The 18231-nt window shown below is 39.1% G+C and overlaps 1 protein-coding gene across 1 annotated transcript; it reads right to left on the bottom strand.

Moving 5' to 3' along the window:
- Window positions 1-1191, bottom strand: LOC105871567 (sorbitol dehydrogenase). Its single transcript, XM_012764965.3, has one exon. It carries the CDS (start codon window positions 1086-1088, stop codon window positions 72-74), a length of 1017 nt encoding a protein of 338 aa, XP_012620419.3. The 5' UTR covers window positions 1089-1191; the 3' UTR covers window positions 1-71.
- Window positions 1192-18231: the final 17040 nt, after the last annotated feature.

Raw genomic sequence — 18231 nt, 5'->3', positions numbered from 1 at the left:
GAGTCCAATTATCATCAAGGATTCTGGTCATTGGGGTCACACTTGATCATGACTTTCACTCCCACTCCCTTCTAGGATGTTTCAAAAGCCTCCAGAGCTTTCTCAAGAGGAAACCTATGAGTGACTAATGGCTTTACATTCACAGTCTTGGACGCCAGCATCGAAATCACCACTGGCCACGTGTTGCAGTATCGGAACACGCCCCTGATATCCACTTCCCGGACGGCTGCGTTCAAAAGGGGTACAGTGTTCATCTCAGAGCCCAGCCCCACGAGCACCACGGTCCCACCGGAAGCAGTGGCGTAGATGCCAGCCTGGATGCAGGCTTCCGCCCCGGTGCACTCAATGGTGACATCCGGCTTGCACCCCAGCAGACCTTGCACTTTACTGGCGACCTCCTGAGGGGTCTCCTTGGAGACCTGGAAGACTAAATCAGCCCCGACTTCCTTGGCTTTGGACAACCGAGAAGAAGACAGATCAGTCACCACTACTTGAGCTGCTCCCATTGCTTTGGCCACAAGCAAACTGACCAGCCCTATTGGCCCAGCTCCGCACACAAGGACCTTGTTCCCCAAGGTGACTCCAGCTCGCCTGCAGGCATGAATCCCCACAGACAGTGGCTCAATCAGGGCCCCCTCCTCAAAGGTGACATTGTCAGGAAGCTTGTAGCAAAAGTCTGCATTGTGCTTGTAGAACCGGCAGAGGTTCCCATGATCAGGGGGTGTAGCACAGAAGAAGATGGTTGGTGACAGATTGTACCGGCCAACCTTGCAGAATTCATCGGTTTCTCGGGGAGCCCCAGGCTCAATGGCAACTCGATCACCTGGTTTGAGGTGCTTCACCAATGATCCCACTTTTGCGACTGTTCCCGAAGCTTCATGCCCCAGCACCATGGGTTTTTCCACAACAAAATTCCCAATTCGTCCATGCTGCCAGTAGTGGACATCTGAGCCACAGATTCCAACAGAATGCATCTTCAGTAGTACCTCATTTGGGCCTGGTTCAGGGATAGGATAGTTCTCCAGGTGCAGGTCCCTGGCGCCATGCACCACCAGGAACAGGTTCTCGGGGTTGCCCTTCGCCGCCATGTCGCTCTTTCACTCCCGGGTGCTGTGTGTCTGAAGGTTGCGGATCTGTGGTGGCTCTGGTGGCTGCCCCACCGGTGGTCCGGTGTTAAGGGGTGGGAAGCGGGGCCTCTTTTTATTGTTATTGTTTGTGTGTGTGTGTTTGTTTTAATAAACTGCTCCAGGGATCCTTCCATTTTCCAACTATATCCCACTTCCAATTCTGTTTCATCTCTGAATGGGCTGGCTCTTCGATCCTTCTGCTGGTGCCCTTGCTATTAAGTTACTGATCACTGACATACGCTAAGGTTAGTATGTCTAAGAAATGCATTTAACCCAGGTTAAATATTATCATTACATCCATTGTGCAGACAAGGAAACAGAGTCATAGTGATGTTAAGTGCTTAAGGCCACATTTCAGGTTAGTGGAATATTTTATACTCAGGTAGTTTGATTCTGTGGCAGCATTGTCCAATAGAAATATAATGGAAGCCACATGTGTCATTTTTAATTTTCTAGTAGCTACAAAAAATGAGTAAAATAGAAGTAAAACAGAAGTGATTAATTTTAGTCATATATTTTGTTGAACCCAATATATTCAAAAAATTATCATTTCAATATCTAATTAATAAAAAAACTAATGAGATTCTCACAAAGCGAAGTATATTCTTTCCATACGATCCAGCAAGCACATTCCTTGGCATTTACTCAAAGGAGCTGAAAATTTATGTCTACACAAAAACCTGCACACACATGTTTATAGCAGATTTACTCATCATTGCCCAAACTTGAAAGCAACCAAGATGTTCTTCAGTAGGTGAATAAACTGTGATACATCCATACAATGAAATATTATTTAGTACTGAAAATATAAGCTCTCAAGCCCTGTCTTCCAATTATTGGGGGAGGGAGGAGCTTGCAGGATGATGTAGACTGGCCAACCAGTCCTTCAGAGTTTTTATATGATACACATAAAATAAATATCGGGACATATGCTTACATTTGAAATCATCTTTCAAAGATGGAAGAATAGTAATGAAGAATCATTTTGGGGTACATAGCTTCCCTACTTCCTAGAAAGTATTCCTCTGGATGAGTATTCTTCACCTCTTTTTGCTTCACTTCTCACATCAGTAAAGTGGGCATAATTGTATTTATCTCACAATGTCATGTAGTAATTGCCCAATAAATGTATTTTAAAGTCTCTATGTTACATTTGTGACTTATAAAACAACCCATAAGCCTACTACTAATTGAATAAAAGACTATAGATTATTATGTTTCTGAGAAACAAATGCCTGGCAAGGGAATTAAGTTTGCTCAAATATAGCTTAATCCAATTATAGCAAAAAGGGAATAATTTCCAATAATCACATGACATTGCGCCAGTTCAGCAAAACCTCCCAGATAGTCACAGAATCTGGAGTTGTTGAAGACACAGTCTTTGTTACATTGTGCCATCGTACCTTCTGTTTCTTCCATCCTACTTTTTCTGGAAAAGAAAAGGTTAACGTTCTTGCCTTGATTCTTAGATCTTGCTTGATTAATATCCTCCTCTGTATTGCTTGAGTTCAGTTTTTACCTGTGTAATTGCTCTTAGTGTGTCAATGTTTTAAGTACGACACATCTCCTGCCTCTGTCAACACGAAAGTAATTAAGAGTTCTGATGAGGAAAAAGAGAGACAGAGACAGAGAGAGTTCATATACTTTAAACAAGTTATGCTACATCCATTGTGTACTTTATGCTCAGAGTGCATCTCAGTTCATACTAACCCTATTTCAAATGCTCAGTAGCCACCATGGCTGCTGGCTATTGTACTGGACAGCATAGAATCTGCCCTTTTAACCCTTTATTCTGTCCTGCCCCATTGCATTCTTCTATGCTGTATATTTCTTCATTACGCTTTTTTTAAAAAAATAAAAATTCTTTTTATTTCTCTAAATTGTATCATATCAGAATTAAAATAATCTATAACGTGGTCACAGGAAATTTTAAAAACCAAGTCACTCAAAAGGATAGTTTTAAGCACCACCCCAAACTTTCAGAAACTATTATTGCATTCATACTTCATCTGTGGAGGAATATGTAGTTGTTGGCATTTTTAAGTTTTTAAAATATCACTTAAAAGTAAGTTTAGCCTGGTGCAGTGGCTCGCGCCTATAATCTTAGCACTCTGGGAGGTGGACCGGAGGATCGCTAGAGATCAGGAATTCGAGAACAGCCTAAAAAGAGCGAGACCGCCTCTCTATAAAAAAATAGAAAAATTAGCCGGGTGTGGGGCGCTCACCTGTAGTCCCATCTACTTGGGAGGCTAAAGCAGGAGGATCACTTGAGCCCAGGAGTTTGAGGTTGCAGTGACCTATGATGACACCACTGCACTCTAGCCTGGGCAACAGAGCAAGACCTTGTCTCAAAGAAAAGTAAGTTTAATTATTAATAGTATTTCTAGGTTCAAACTGAAATTTAATTCATTCAACATCTGTTGGGCATTTGCAATGGTGCATATTGTGCTAGTTGCCAGAAAACAAAGAACCCCTGAAAGAGGGGGTGCAAATGTGAGAGACGGAACCTGAGGGTGAATGCTTTGTTACCTGCTTTTCCCAATTGCCCTCCACTGTGAAATCCCAATACTGCCAGTGTGCACTACCACCTCACTGAGGACTTAAAGTAGATTATAGACAGATTTTTTCCCTTTATTTTAAAGCATGTTTTGCCGTTAATAGGTGTAAAATTGTGATGCCTAAAAGGAAACCCAGATCCCTAAGGACCTATATAGCAGGTTTGATGGAAGAAAATTAAGAATGTAGCTTTCTCCTAGATTGCCCCTTTTAAGTCATCCAGAAGAGGAAATTATTTTAAGACAGCTTTTTTAAAAACTGACATTAGTTTAGGTAAATATATTAGTCTTTAACTAGAGAGTAAATTCAGACTCTGCTATACAGAAAGAATTTCAAATGTCTCTGTATGTTTACATAACTGCTCTTATAAAACTCTTGCTGCAACTACAGTTGTTCGTGTTATTGGGGACTTGTTAAACACCAACAATTGAAATGCTATCTTTTATACTACCTACAGATTGAAGGAAATGAAATTGACTTTTAAATAAACTTATGTATACTATCCTAAAAATGACAGTTCTATCAAGCTTCCATTTGAGCAATTGCATAATCACATAATTATTACAGAGAAACTGAAGAAGAGAAATGGAAAAATAAGTTTAGAAGATGAATTTATTGCTATTTTTCTGGATCAATAGAAAAGACTTGTTAGAAAGCAATAGAAAATTATATACATTATGTAGAAATTGAATAAAATGGAAGCAATTTACTAACAAAAATCCCATTTACATAATGTATGTTTGTAAAACACTATCCTGAGAATGATAATTACGATGCTATCATGTTTCCATTTGAGCCCTTACATAATCACTTAACTAACAGCAATAAAACTGAAAGAGAAAATATTCAAAATTATTTTAGAAGACAAAATTCTTGCTGTGTTTTCTGGATTATTTGAATAGACTTGTGAACAACAACAAAAATACTGTAATTACACTACCTACAGTCAGAAGAAAATGGAAACAATTTACTTTAAAAGTTCACGTATAAGTAATCCACAGTTATAAAAACAGTATCTTAAGAAATATAATTCTCTCTGGCTTTCCTATGAGGCATCACTTAACAGCAATGAAACTGAGAGAAAATATCAAAATCACTGTAGAAGAAAACAAAAATGCCTTTTCTGGTGATGCTGATCTTTGGAGATGGGCTTCTTGGGAGGCAGGGTCAACTCTGAGGGTGCATTGCTTCTGTTTTCAAGTTGTGTGAAAAAAGGCAAAATACAGCACTTGTGAAGAGATGTTTCTTGTTGTCAGTGCAGGATGTGCTGGGCCATGACCATCCCTTTGTCCGAAGAATTCCTGGGAGGTCCCCACTGGCTTTCTAGAGAAGAGAGTATGACAGGAGGGCCACTTCTGAGGAACTTTCCCTGGGCCCCATCGATGACATCCGACCTCTGACAGGAGGATGAGGTAGGATAACAGAGCCAGGGCAGCTGCCTCCTGTCCAGGTGGGAGGGTTGAACCTGGCATAATTCAATGACCAAGATCATCTATCATCATTCCTCCTTTTCTGCAGATGTGTGTCTCTCAGTATTATCCAAAGAAGGTTCTGAGCATCTGGTAGCATGAGGAGGATCAGGAGAAGCTCTGTCTTAGGGGAATTGCTGTGTGAGGATGGAGTTGGTTTGATGGAGAAACCTGGTTCACACTAGAGACAAATCTTGGATCCCTGAGCCATCCAGCCTAAGGCTCCTCCTCCTTGGTACTAGGGGATTCAGGAACTCTCACACCTCTGCCAAACGTTCCTCTTGGAATATCAGGGACATAAAGATACCTTTTGAAAAGTTGAAGTTGAAGTTCTTCCTAAATCATTATTTCTCTGAAATATGGATTTTCTTTTCTTTTTTTATAATTTAAAATTTTTTTTATTTTAGCATATTATGGGGATACAAGTGTTAAGGTTACATATGATGCCCATGCCCCCCTTCCCCCTCGAGTAAGAGCTTCAAGCATGTCCATCCCCCAAACGTTACACATCTTACTCATTGTGGTTGTATATACCCATCCCCTATGACATATGGCTTTTATTTTCTTAAGTTATCAAAGTTTTATCAGCCAAGAAAGCTCTCAACCAAATATCAAGAGCTTTATTCCTCATGATAATTGATAAGATCCAATGGTACTTTCTAATTTTTCTAGAAGAATTTTGGCTTGGATTCTGAAGGTATCTAGCTCTTCATGTGCATGAATGATCCTTTCATCTGCTTTGGAAAGATTCTTCTCTTTCTTTCCATAGTAAATCACTTTACATTGAATATTGCATAATCATTTCATTTTATTAATCCAGTTTAGTAATGACTTTGAATTTCTGCTGAAGCTTTAGAATCTCACTTTCAAACTGGATTTTTCCCACTGAAATGAAGCTAGTGCATTTTGAGACTTTTAATATTATCTAATAGTGCATTTGTTATTTTGACTTCTTCAATAATTTAGTGTATACTTGATTGCTTTTAACTTCAAGAGTTCTTCAAGATACATTTACTTTAGCCACATACATCCAGTTTCTTCAAAACTCCATTTTAATAACACAGGCATAAATCTCCATGACCTTCAATTAAGCAATGGCTTCTTCAATTGGAAGGCATAGGCAACAAAAGAAAAAATAATAAATTTGAAGAAAACTAATTGGACTTCATCAAAAATAAAAACTTTTGTGCAGCAAGAACATTATCAAAAAAGTATAAAGACAACCATAGAATGGGAGAAAATATTTGCAAATTATAGATCTAATTGTGATCTAATACCTAGAATATATAAAGAACTCTTAGGACTCAACAACATAAAGACAACCCAATTAAAAATGGGCAAAGCAGATGAATAAACATTTCTCCAAAGAAAATAAACAGATGGCCAATAAGCACATAACAAGAAGCTCAACATCATCAGTTGCTAGGGAAATGCCAATCAAAACCACAATGAGATACCACCTCACATCCTCCTCCATAATGGCTATAACAACAATGATTTTTTAAAATGGGAAATAACAAGTATTGGCAAGGATGTGGAAAAACTGAACCCTCATAACATGCTGGTGGGATATAAAATAGTGCACCACTGTGGAAAACAGTTTCCTCAAAAGTTAAAGACAGAGTTGCTACTGTATATGACCCAACAATTATACTCTCAGGAATATATCCAAGAGAATTGAAAATATATGTTCAAACAAAAACTTACACATGAATGTTCATAGTAACATTATTTATAATAGGCAAAAAGTGGAAACAAGCTAAATGTCCCTGAGTAGATAAATGCGAATAAAAAAGATGTGATAGAACCAAACAATGGAATATTATTCAGCCATGAAATTGAATGAAATACTGATACTTGCAATGACATGGATGAACCTGGAAAACACTATGCTAAGTGAAAGAAGTCACACAGAATGCCATATAATATATGATTCCATTTATATGAAATGTCTAGAAAGAGGCAAATCTACAGAGATAAAACATAAGATTAATGTTTGTCAGGCAGAGGTGAGGCAGGAATGGGGAGTGACTAATGGGTATGAGTTTCTTTTCATGATGACAAAAATGTTTTGAAGTTAGATAGTAGTGATGGTTGTACAACACTGTAAATGTACCAAAAGCCACTAGTTTGTATACTTTCAAATGATTAAAATGATGAATTTTATGTTATGTGAATTTTATTTCAATTTAAAAAATCCATTTCTATGCAATCTCCATTGTCTGATGCATTAATTATGCCCAATTCCAAGGTCCCTTTCATGTTCTTCTAAGAACAGCAGCCTGATCTATTATCCTCTGCAAGTTTTTCTGTTTATTCCATTTACTCTTTCTTTTTATCCTTTAGTTTCTTGTGAAAGTGGATTTATGCTTTTATGAAGATAGACTTTCATCCAAACCATCTTTTATTGTCACCTTAAGTTTTTTTTATTTATTTATATATATTTTAAGGCTATCTTGGTTGGAGCTACTAGAACTTATGTCTGATGCATTTTGGTTTTTTGTTTGTTTGTTTGCTTGCTTGTTTTTTGAAACAGATTCTCATTCTGTTGACTAGGCTAAAGTGTTCTGGTGTCAGCCTAGCACACAGCAACCTCAAACACCTGGGCTCAAGCTATCCTCCTGCCTCAGATTCCTGAGTAGCTGGGACTAAAGGCATGTGCCACCATGCCCAGCTAATTTTTTCTAATTTTAGTAGCGACAGGGTCTCACTATTGCTGAAGCTGGTCTCGAACTCCTAACCTCAAGTGATCCTCCCACCTCAACCTCCCAGAGTGCTAGGATTACAGGCATGAGCCACTGTGCCTGGCCTGATGCATTTTCTAAAGACCAACCTCTCTGTAATGTTGGCCATCAACTCAACTTGGCCTAAATGCTTAGATTTCTCTTCAAAATCTCTCTCCTAATCCCAAGTAAAGAATGGCATATTTCCAGATTTTTTTGATGCCCATTAGTTTTTGTATTAACAATGATTTGTTCTCAAGTCTGGCTTACATTAAAGCAGACTGAAATCTTCCAAATTCTATTTGAGGCTAAGCATGTATATAAAAAAAAAAATGATGTTTTTTCTCCAGGAGAGCAGAAACTCCAATGGCCAGTACTTTGTATTTATTTGCATAAAGTTCAATTTTAATAATTAAAAATCTGACTATGACAAAAAATGCCATTATAGTCCACAGCAATTGGTGAGGATCTGCACTAAGGTTTGAAAAGCACTGCCCTAATAAACTCTTTCTCATGCTTCAGATATCAGCTGCAGTGCCCTGTCCTCAGGGAGGCTTCTGTAACCCCAAAACCTGAGTCAGGTCCTTAATTACAAACTTCAGAGAAGCTCCTTTTCTTCAAAGACTTATCATATTTTATACTCACAGGCTCACCTCCACCTGGAGGTAGCCATTATCTGGAATTTGGTATTAAGTCTATCCTTGTTTTCTTTAGACCTCCCCACACATGTAGGTAGCTCTAAACAATATATTACTCCGTTTTCTGTTTTCAAAACTACATCAATTAAGTCATATTATATGTGGCTTTCTGTGGCTTACTTTTTTGCTCTCACTTTATGTCTTAAAATTCATTCATTTATTGTGAGCACTTGTGGTATATTCATTTTTACTGCTGTACAAAATTCCATGATGCAGACAGATCACAACAGATCACAATTTTCTAATCTACTTTAATGTCAACAGAAATTTCAACTGTGTCAATGTTTCTTTCTGTTAGAAATTATTTGGGCTATTGTGCAATTCTGCTCTGTAGTATATGTTCTATTAATATAAAGACACTCTAATACAGATGACCCAGGAGAAATGTATGAACTAGTTTATAGGAACATTATTCATAACAGCAAAACGTTGAAAGTACCCCCAAATATCAGCGAATAATACAGTGGATAAATAAATTCATGTATGTGCCTACAATGCAATACCGCACAGCACTAGAAATGAAAGTTCTATAGCCACATATCAAAATAGTAAGTCCTTCCAAAACACCTAATTTTGAGTAAAAAGCAGACTATAGGAGAATTAATAATGGAAGATGCCATTTATATAATATTTAAAAATAGAAAAACTTGAACAAAGTATTATTCAGAGGCACACACATGATTAAACTATAAAGAAAAGCAAGGGATTGGGATTATGGCGTGGGGGAGGAGCATAAAGTCAGGAATGGACACACAGGGGACTTCAGAGCTGTTAGTAATGTTCTGTTTCTTCAGCTGTGGGGCGGGACATGTCTCTCCTTTCTTTCCAATTCCAACTACTCCATAATATTGCTCCCAGTACTGACCTCCTGAAGCCCAGATGTAATGACATCACATTTGTGAGCTTCTCACCTTCCAACAATGCTTTAAGTATTGGGGTAGGATTCTTTCCTTGGCCTTCCTCTTATTTCATGTCTGATCTTAGTAGGTGATTTCATCCATCCCCATGACTGTCAACTTCCACTTAAGTAGTGATGACTCACAAATTTGTGTCTTTCCTAAACTCCAGAACCTACATATATAGCTACTGATTAATACATTTCCACTTGCAGGTTCTGTAGTGGGTTCTGTAGTGCCTCAGTCTCAGTATGTCTAAAGCTTAACTCATCACTTGCCAAACTCCTCCTCCTCCTAGCTTCTCCGGTATGCCACTTAGTTGCCCATGGCCAGTATTTAGAAATCACCCACTGCTACTCCTTTCCTCTGATCCCTTCCCCAATTATAATCAATCACTCCAAGTCAATGCTACCTCACTTATATCTCTTAAAGATATACTCTGAACACTTGCCAACATGTATTACAAGTCTTAAAGAATGTGTTATGGGTTAATTGTGTCCCCCCAAATTCACAGGTTGAACAGGAAGCACCCAGTGCTTCAGAATGTGATCTTATTTATAAACAGGGGCATTGTAGATATAATGAGTTAGGTTAATATAAGGCAATACTGGAGTATGGTGGGCCCCTAATCCAATATGACTGGCGGCCTTATAAAAAGGGGAAATATGGACACAGATATGCACAGAGGAAGAATGCCACGTGAAGATGGAGGCAGAGATTGGGTGATACCATAGAAGCCAAGGAACACTAAGATTGCCAGCAAGCCATCAGCAGCTAGAAGAGAGACATGGAACAGTCTTCCTCAGAGCCCCTTAAAGGAACCAACCCTACAGATACCTTGACCTTGGAACTCTAGCCTCTAGGATGGTAAGACAATAAATTTCTGTTTTTTAAGCCACCCAGTTTGTGGTACTTTGTTCAGCGACCCTAGAAAACTAATATAGTATGTATGCTCTTTGATCAGAATTTTCACACCTATTAATTAACCCTCTGAAAATAGTTGCACAAAGGAGTTCATATAAGGATTGACAACAGTAATGTGTGTAATTTACAACAGGAAAAACATCCTAAATATCTTACAGTGGGAGAAAAGTTCGTAAATTATGGTATGCACAAGCAATAAAAAGTCATGTAGCTCCTCAAAATGATGATGTCATTTTGAGAGAGACATTCACTATATATTTAAGTTGCTTAAAGGAGACGACAAAAACTATATATATTACAAGACCATTTTTCTGCAACTTATTTTTATGTGTTATAATCGCATAGGAAAAAGTCTGAAAGTACATACGCATATTTACAGCAGTGGAATTTCGGATAATTTACATTTTTCTCTTTCTGCCTATCCATACTTTTTAAAGAGATGTGATTAAAAAATTAATCTGCAAGGGTTTCTTGTTTTCTCCCCATTACTCTCTCATAAAGATTGCCTAACTAGATTCACAATTCCTCTGTACCTTGGGAAGGAGGAAGAAAGAGTAGGAAGAAAAGGGAATGAAGAGGAAAAAAGGGAAGTGAAATTGATTTATTAAAGAACTAGGATAAAAAGATTCATGAATTTAGAAAGCAAAATATATCAGTGTAAACTGTGGGAGAAAAGTTTTGGTGAAGGGGAGTTATGAATGAGATAGTCCAAAGCAATACACATGCAAGGGAATTAGGGAAGAGAAAAGGGTATAGGAAGAGTATTCCTAGGAATTATAAATGGAATCCTTTTACAGTGGTTCCCAGCCTTTTTGGCACCAGGGACTGGTTTCATGGAAGACAGTTTTTCCATGGATGGGGTGGAGCTCAGGTGATGATGTGAGCAATGGGGAGTTGCTGTGAATACAGATGAAGCTTTTGCTCGCCTCCTGCTGGGCAGCCCCCTGGTTCCTAAATTTCATGGAACACAATTTTTCCATGGCTAGGGGTCTAGGTGGTGGTGGAGCTCTGCAGTGCCGTCCCTAACAGGCCAAGGAGCAGTACTGGTCCTCGGCCCGGGGTTTGTGGACCACAGTTTTAAAAGATTTTCAAGCAATGCAAGTTAAAGAATTCCATGTTAACATTATTTTTAGCTGCTTTGGATTGTGCTTCTTTGAATGCAACATCATAAGGAGAAAGGACCCAATGAGTCTAGGATTTGTAAAGCTTACATTATTTTTTTCTACAACAAACATACAAATACACAAGAAATTTCTTGTGAAATACACAAGGAATACTACTTTATATCTCAATATTTGAACTTCATTTTTATTTTTTCTTATTATTCCACCCAGTGGCAGAAACTTAGGCTCAGGCAATTGAGTTTTCTGCCTGAGATAATTTACATTTAAGTGGAGATAAGGTGGGCGGAGGCTTAGATAATGTTGAGGTACATGTAGAACATGTCTAGGCCTCAGGTCTTAGGACAATGATGTCTTTTAAGGTGGGCATCATCCCATCTGGCCTTAAGATGTGCATGATCCCATGTGTTCACTCAGGTCTGTCTTTTCTGGTCTGGTGAGTCTCTTTGCTGGGCCCTGCTGTTCTTGAAGCAAGGGAAACACTCACTGGGCTTCTCAACCACACTGGGCCAGGTCTTCTCTACTCCCCACAGATTAGTTTATGGGGAAACTCTGAAGTCTTGTCACCACCAGGGTTCAATCTGTGACTCAGGTAGGAGCTCAAAGATCCACTTAAGCCATCAGATGAGATTCTGTCATTCCCAAATCTTTCCAGGGTTTCTACCATTGCCTCCCCACCCCTCCCTAACTTCCTTCCAACACACATACTGTGGGTTTGACCTCTTTCTCAAAGACACTTACTGATACTTAACTCTCTTGCATGATCTTTCTCTTTCCCTTGGTCCTGGGAAATCTTGCCATGACTTCATATTATCCAGATTCTTCTAAGGCCTCTGAGCATTTCTTCACTGACTTTCTTGTTTGAATATGTTTTCTGTCATCTGCCCTGAAAAATTCAGCTTTCCAGCATTCCATCTTTAGCTCATTGTCTTTCTCAGTTTTGCCAGGCTACCTCTTCCACTCCCAAGAATTTAACCACCACTTCTATGCTCATGACTCTCAAATCTATAGCTTCAGTCCAAAATTAATACTCAGTTGCTATATATTTCTTCTTGATCTCCTACAAGCCAATAAAAACTCGACTTGTCTCATACTCTACATGTCTTCTGAAAACCTATTTTTTCTCTCACATGCTCTCCCTCTCTCCATTGGTGGATATAATTACAAACTGCTCAGGTTATTAAGGAAAAGTGCTTAGTACTCTGAGGCTGCTCAGTAGAGGCACTCTCTGTTGGCCTAGGACAGGGGTTGGGGAGGGAAGGGGGTTCTCTCACTGAGATGCTACTGTAGCTGGCACCTCTGGATCTGCACAGCTCAGGAGTCTGACCATGTACTCTTTTGCTCCAGACATTCAGGAAAAAGGTGCAGTGGTGCACCCACAAGGTGATCTCTGTAATGGAGAGGGGCATTTTATCACTGTTAGAATGTTGGCAATTTAGTCAATTTTATTATTGTTTTCAAATACTAAACAGACTGTGCACCAACTGTTTGCCTGCCCCTAGGGTGGTCTACTCCTGTTGCCTTCTTCCTTGGTATGCCACTGAAAACTTGGATGTCTCCAGCCTCCTCTCCTTATCCCCATCTAACTTTCAGGCAAAGGTCTAAAGCCAAAGCAGTCCACTATTTTCATTTCTATGTCTTTTCTCATGCTCTTCCCTTTGCTTGGAATCCTCCTACTCTGTACACACATTGTATCAGGTTTACTCCTACTTTGTAAGAATCACTTTAAATGTCACCTCCCCCAGGAAGCCACCTCTGCTCACCCAAGGCTGAGTCAGGTGCCCCTTGTTGGGCTTCCATAGTATCTTCTAAATACTGAATTTCTGCATTGGCCACATTGTACTCTAATTATTTCATGACTCTTTCTCCCCCATTTACTGTATGCAAACCAAGTTGGTCTTATTAATTTTCTTTCCTTTTCATTATTATATCACTGAGCTCTCAGGAAACATTACATCATTCTTTTCCATATCTCCAGGATCTAGAGAAAGACTTGTCACAACACTGATGAGAAAGGTTTTCACATAATGTTGAAACATAAGCTTTAAATTCTATGGAACACTTATTTTTGTGGGGGGAAAAATATTTGGAACATGCCCTTAGTGTCTCTTTCTACTTCCTTTCTTTGCCCTGATGAGAAATTCTCATGCGAACGTCTCACATGTCTATTTAAGGTCCGGGTTGGTCTTCACCCATGCTGCCTTGAGTCTACAACATTCACAAAGTAGAAGACATTTTTGAGTTTTAAAGAATATTCTTCTTCAGATCTCTGCAGAGCTTTAGTTTTGGCAAGACTGTGACAGAGAGTCTGGTATTCAATTGCTATTTCATTCATTTAACTACATTACAGTAAATAGTGATAGAATTCAGAACTCTGAGCTCCCATAATGTGGAATTTTAAAAAGGCACTTGAAATTCTTGACAGTGGAAGCAAGGACATTTAAAATACACATGACAGGGAATCAAATTGTGAAATGTTCTCTCTGGAATCTTCACCAAAGAGATGTGCTCTGAAATGATTCCTATTCCAGGGAGAAAATACAATCTGCTCCTTTCTATCACTGCCATTTACAAACCACCACCAAGTCTTAAAGATACTTTCTTCCCAGAGTCTCTCATAATCATCCCTTTCTTTTCATTTTAATTATAACAACTTTATGAATGTTCCATCATATTGTACTATAACTTATACAGTGATTCTTTAAATAGTATTCCAGTGTTGAAATAGCAAAGAGTTAGAAGCACTGGTGTGCTGGTAAATGTTTCACAATCAGCTCTCTGGGGAGAGAAGTTCTGTTTGTAGCACTTGCCAATTTCCGTGGTGTAAATACTCCCACCAAGGCAGATTTCAAGTTGTCAACTTTATGAGACTGAATGAGGAGTTGGGGGAAGGTGGATCCCATTGGTTCTCATGAGCCAATGCAAGTTACTATGTGTCAGCTCCAGCACATCACTGGTTGCCCAATTAACTTTCCCCAAGCCCTATTTAAACCAGACTACCCTCGAATTCAGCAATCTACCCAGACCTCTACTGCTTACCATGAAAACAGAAAACAAATCAGTCTGTTCATTTTCCTCTATTACCACAAATACTATGTTAGGCCACATGATTGGAGACTGCATAAGCCACTTAAATGATCTTCCTACTTCCACTCTTGCCCCTACAGTTCTTCTCCATACAGCACCTGGAGTGACTTTTTTTTTTTTGAGACAGAGTCTCACTTTGTTGCCCAGGCTAGAGTGAGTGCCGTGGCGTCAGCCTAGCTCACAGCAACCTCAAACTCCTGGGCTCGAGTGATCCTTCTGCCTCAGCCTCCCGGGTAGCTGGGACTACAGGCATGCGCCACCATGCCCAGCTAATTTTTTATATATATATCAGTTGGCCAATTAATTGCTTTCTATTTATAGTAGAGACGGGGTCTCGCTCTTGCTCAGGCTGGTTTTGAACTCCTGACCTTGAGCAATCCGCCAGCCTCGGCCTCCCAAGAGCTAGGATTACAGGCGTGAGCCACAGCGCCCGGCCTCCTGGAGTGACTTTTTAAAAAACTCTAATTTAATCGTGTGACTTGCAGGGATGCAAGGTGGCACCACGCCAGGGACTATGCCAGTGGTGCTTCGTGAAGTTTTGCAGTGCCCGGGATGTATATACTCTGCATCCCTGATCTCTGCTTACAATCCTCAGGGATTTTCCATTATGCTTACAGATTTAAATAATATTTATGTTTGTATAATATATGGTCTAACATGGCCTCCAAAGATCTGCATGGTCTGGTGCCACCTTCTTCTCATACCCCATCTGCACTGCTCTCCCTCTGACCCACTTGGTTCCAGCTACCCCTGACCACCTTCAATTCCTCTGCCACACCAAGCTCTTTCTAGGATCCCACCTGGAACTCTCTTCTCTTTGCTCGTCCCCTGGCTAATCCCTCTTTCTGAAGTCTCTGATCACAAGACACTTTCTAGAGAGGTCTTCCTTGAACCCTTGAAGTTAAGCCCCCTTGATTAGTCAGTCTCTTTCATGGCACCATATTTTTTCCCTTCAAGGTACTGGAGTAGGTGCTGTCATAGTGAGTGTTCTGGTGTCAATGATGGCAGGTTTTATGACCAGAAAAGATTAGCCATGATTAGTTTGGTTTTGCATATTAATATTTCATTTAAGGTTATAAGATCAAAAATCTATTTGTCCTTAAGCTTTTAAATTCAAAATAAAAATCAAATATATATATATATATTTTATTTTATTTATTTATTTATTTATTTATTTATTATTTTGGTTTTTTTGAGGCAGAGTCTTTGCTTTGTTGCCCAGGCTATAGTGAGTGCCGTGGCGTCAGCCTAGTTCACAGCAACCTCAAACTCCTGGGCTCAAGCAATCCTGCTGCCTCAGCCTCCTGAGTAGCTGGGTCTACAGGCATGCGCTACCATGCCCGGCTAACATTTTCTATTTTTAATTGTTTGGCTAATTTCTTTCTATTTATAGTAGAGACCAGGTCTCACTCTTGCTCAGGCTGCTTTCGAACTCCTGACCTCAAGCAGTCCGCCCACCTCAGCCTCCCAGAGTGCTAGGATTACAGGCGTGAGCCACCGTGCCCAGCCAAAAATCAAATATTGTATTAATGAATAAACAAAGACTTTAACAGTCATCTTTAAGGGGACCTTTGATTCATATGTGAGCACACTTACAAAGTTAATTTTAACTCCTTAAATATTTGAAATTGCAATCATAAATTTAATATACTTGTTTTTATTTCAAGTCATTCAGTTGTCTATCGAAAAGAACTTAAATAACTCTAATATATTAAATACATAAATACAGTGAATATTAGGTTTCTTACATGTTCCAATGCTGTCTTTAAATTTAGTAAAAGTGTCTTATACATTGAACATAAAGTCAGAAGTTAATCAATTATTCAGTTATATACTACAAATTGAAATCATAAAGTGATTCTGTTTGACTTGCTCATACATTAAGTTCTCCAAAAGTTACAAGTATTCTAAACAGGAAGCATGCCCCTATTATTCTTCTACTTACCACAAATACTTGAATATATTAGGTCTGAATTAATCTGTTATTATATTATAATCTACTTTTATCTTTATTCTCAATTCCAGATCTTTCTGGAATTAGAATGGGCAGATGAAGCAGGCAATGATACCATACCAAACATTTGGGGCTATCTTTAAGAAGAGAGCACTGAGGATACAAATTGACCCATGATTTTCTTGGGTCTCAGGATTTTGTGTTTCCCCATCCCACTTATGTTCATTATTACAAGGATTTCATAGCCAGAAAGGGTCCCATTATCCACTTCCATTTTTCTAGTAAAATTTCGGTCTGTAAACCTTCTCCCAGGTTGTTTCACTTTGAGATTGGATTCTTATACTCTCTTAATGGTTTTATTTATTTTTTTTTCTCATCTATAAAATGAGGCTATACTCTCTTAATGGTTTTATTCTATTCTAGATTATCTTCTTATTCTTTCTAGCAGGCAGGGCTCAGCTCTTATTGATACTTAAGTAGAATCCACTTGGATTCCACAAATCTCTTTATACTTTTGTACAGCTCTATCTATGACATTACACTCAGTCTTAATGACAGGAATGGATCTCAAGCTATTAGCTCAGGTCTGCAAAATCTCTTCCTTTTTTTGATATCTAACTCACCTTAATTAATTAACTTTTTAAGGCAAACACAAGGCATTGTTACGTGCTATAAGACAGGACACACAGGAAGGGGCTGGCAGGGACTCCTGGTGCTAAGGTTCCAGGAAGATGCTATTCATTCCCTCGAGTTTTTCCTGTTGGGGGCACACCTTCTGTGATCTGATCTGGGAGTATTGTAGCATCAGCTGCAGCAATGGTGGATGATACTGAGCAGCAGTAAGAACAACACAGTGCTGATGAAGGTGAGGAAAATGAAGGCAGCATTGTCCCATTTGGACTGGAAGGGCTAATGGCTGTTTAGTCTCTCCAGTACCTCCTGACTGAGCCATGACCCTGGCTCCTCCACGTAGAGACCCTTCAACAGAAGCATCTTGGTGCCACCTTTTTTTCGTTTTTCTTTTTAGAAACTCAGTCTCGCTGTGTCCCCCAGGCTGGAGTGCAGTGGTGTGATCATAGCTCACTGAAACCTCAAACTCCTAGGCTCGAGTGATCTTCCTGCCTCAGCCTTCCAAGTAGCTGGGTATAGGCACCACCACCACACTCAGCTAATTTTTCTCATTTTTTGTAGAGACAGGGTATTGCTATATTGTCCAGGCTGGTCTCAAACTCCTGGCCTCAAGAGATCTTCCTGCCTTGGCCTCCCTAAGTGCTGGGATTATAGGCATGAGCCACTATGCCTGGCCTAATTTTATTCCTGTATTTACCAGCTTTCTATATCACCTGAACTTATATAATTTCACCTCTATTTGTCACTTATTCAAGACTGGATCATCTTTTTAAATATCTTGCTTTCTTTGCTAAAAATGTCTTTTCTCCTTTATAACAATCATCATCTTCCACTCTTTCAAAGTATGCCTTAAAACTGAACTACAAACAACCTACCATGATTGACCTCACTCGTCTCTTCACTCAATTTCATTCATTTGTTCACTTAAAAATAATTTGTTCATTTAAAAATAAATACCGATCAGAGTTCTATGCATTTGACATTATAGGCATGTAAACAATATGGAGACGCTCTCTGTCCAAATAAACAAATACATAAATAAGATA

Source organism: Microcebus murinus, chromosome 21 (genome assembly GCF_040939455.1).
Source record: "Microcebus murinus isolate Inina chromosome 21, M.murinus_Inina_mat1.0, whole genome shotgun sequence".
NCBI classification, from domain to species: Eukaryota; Metazoa; Chordata; class Mammalia; order Primates; family Cheirogaleidae; genus Microcebus; species Microcebus murinus.
The sequence above is the reverse complement of the archived record's forward strand: the minus strand, read 5'-3'. Positions and strand labels throughout refer to the sequence as shown.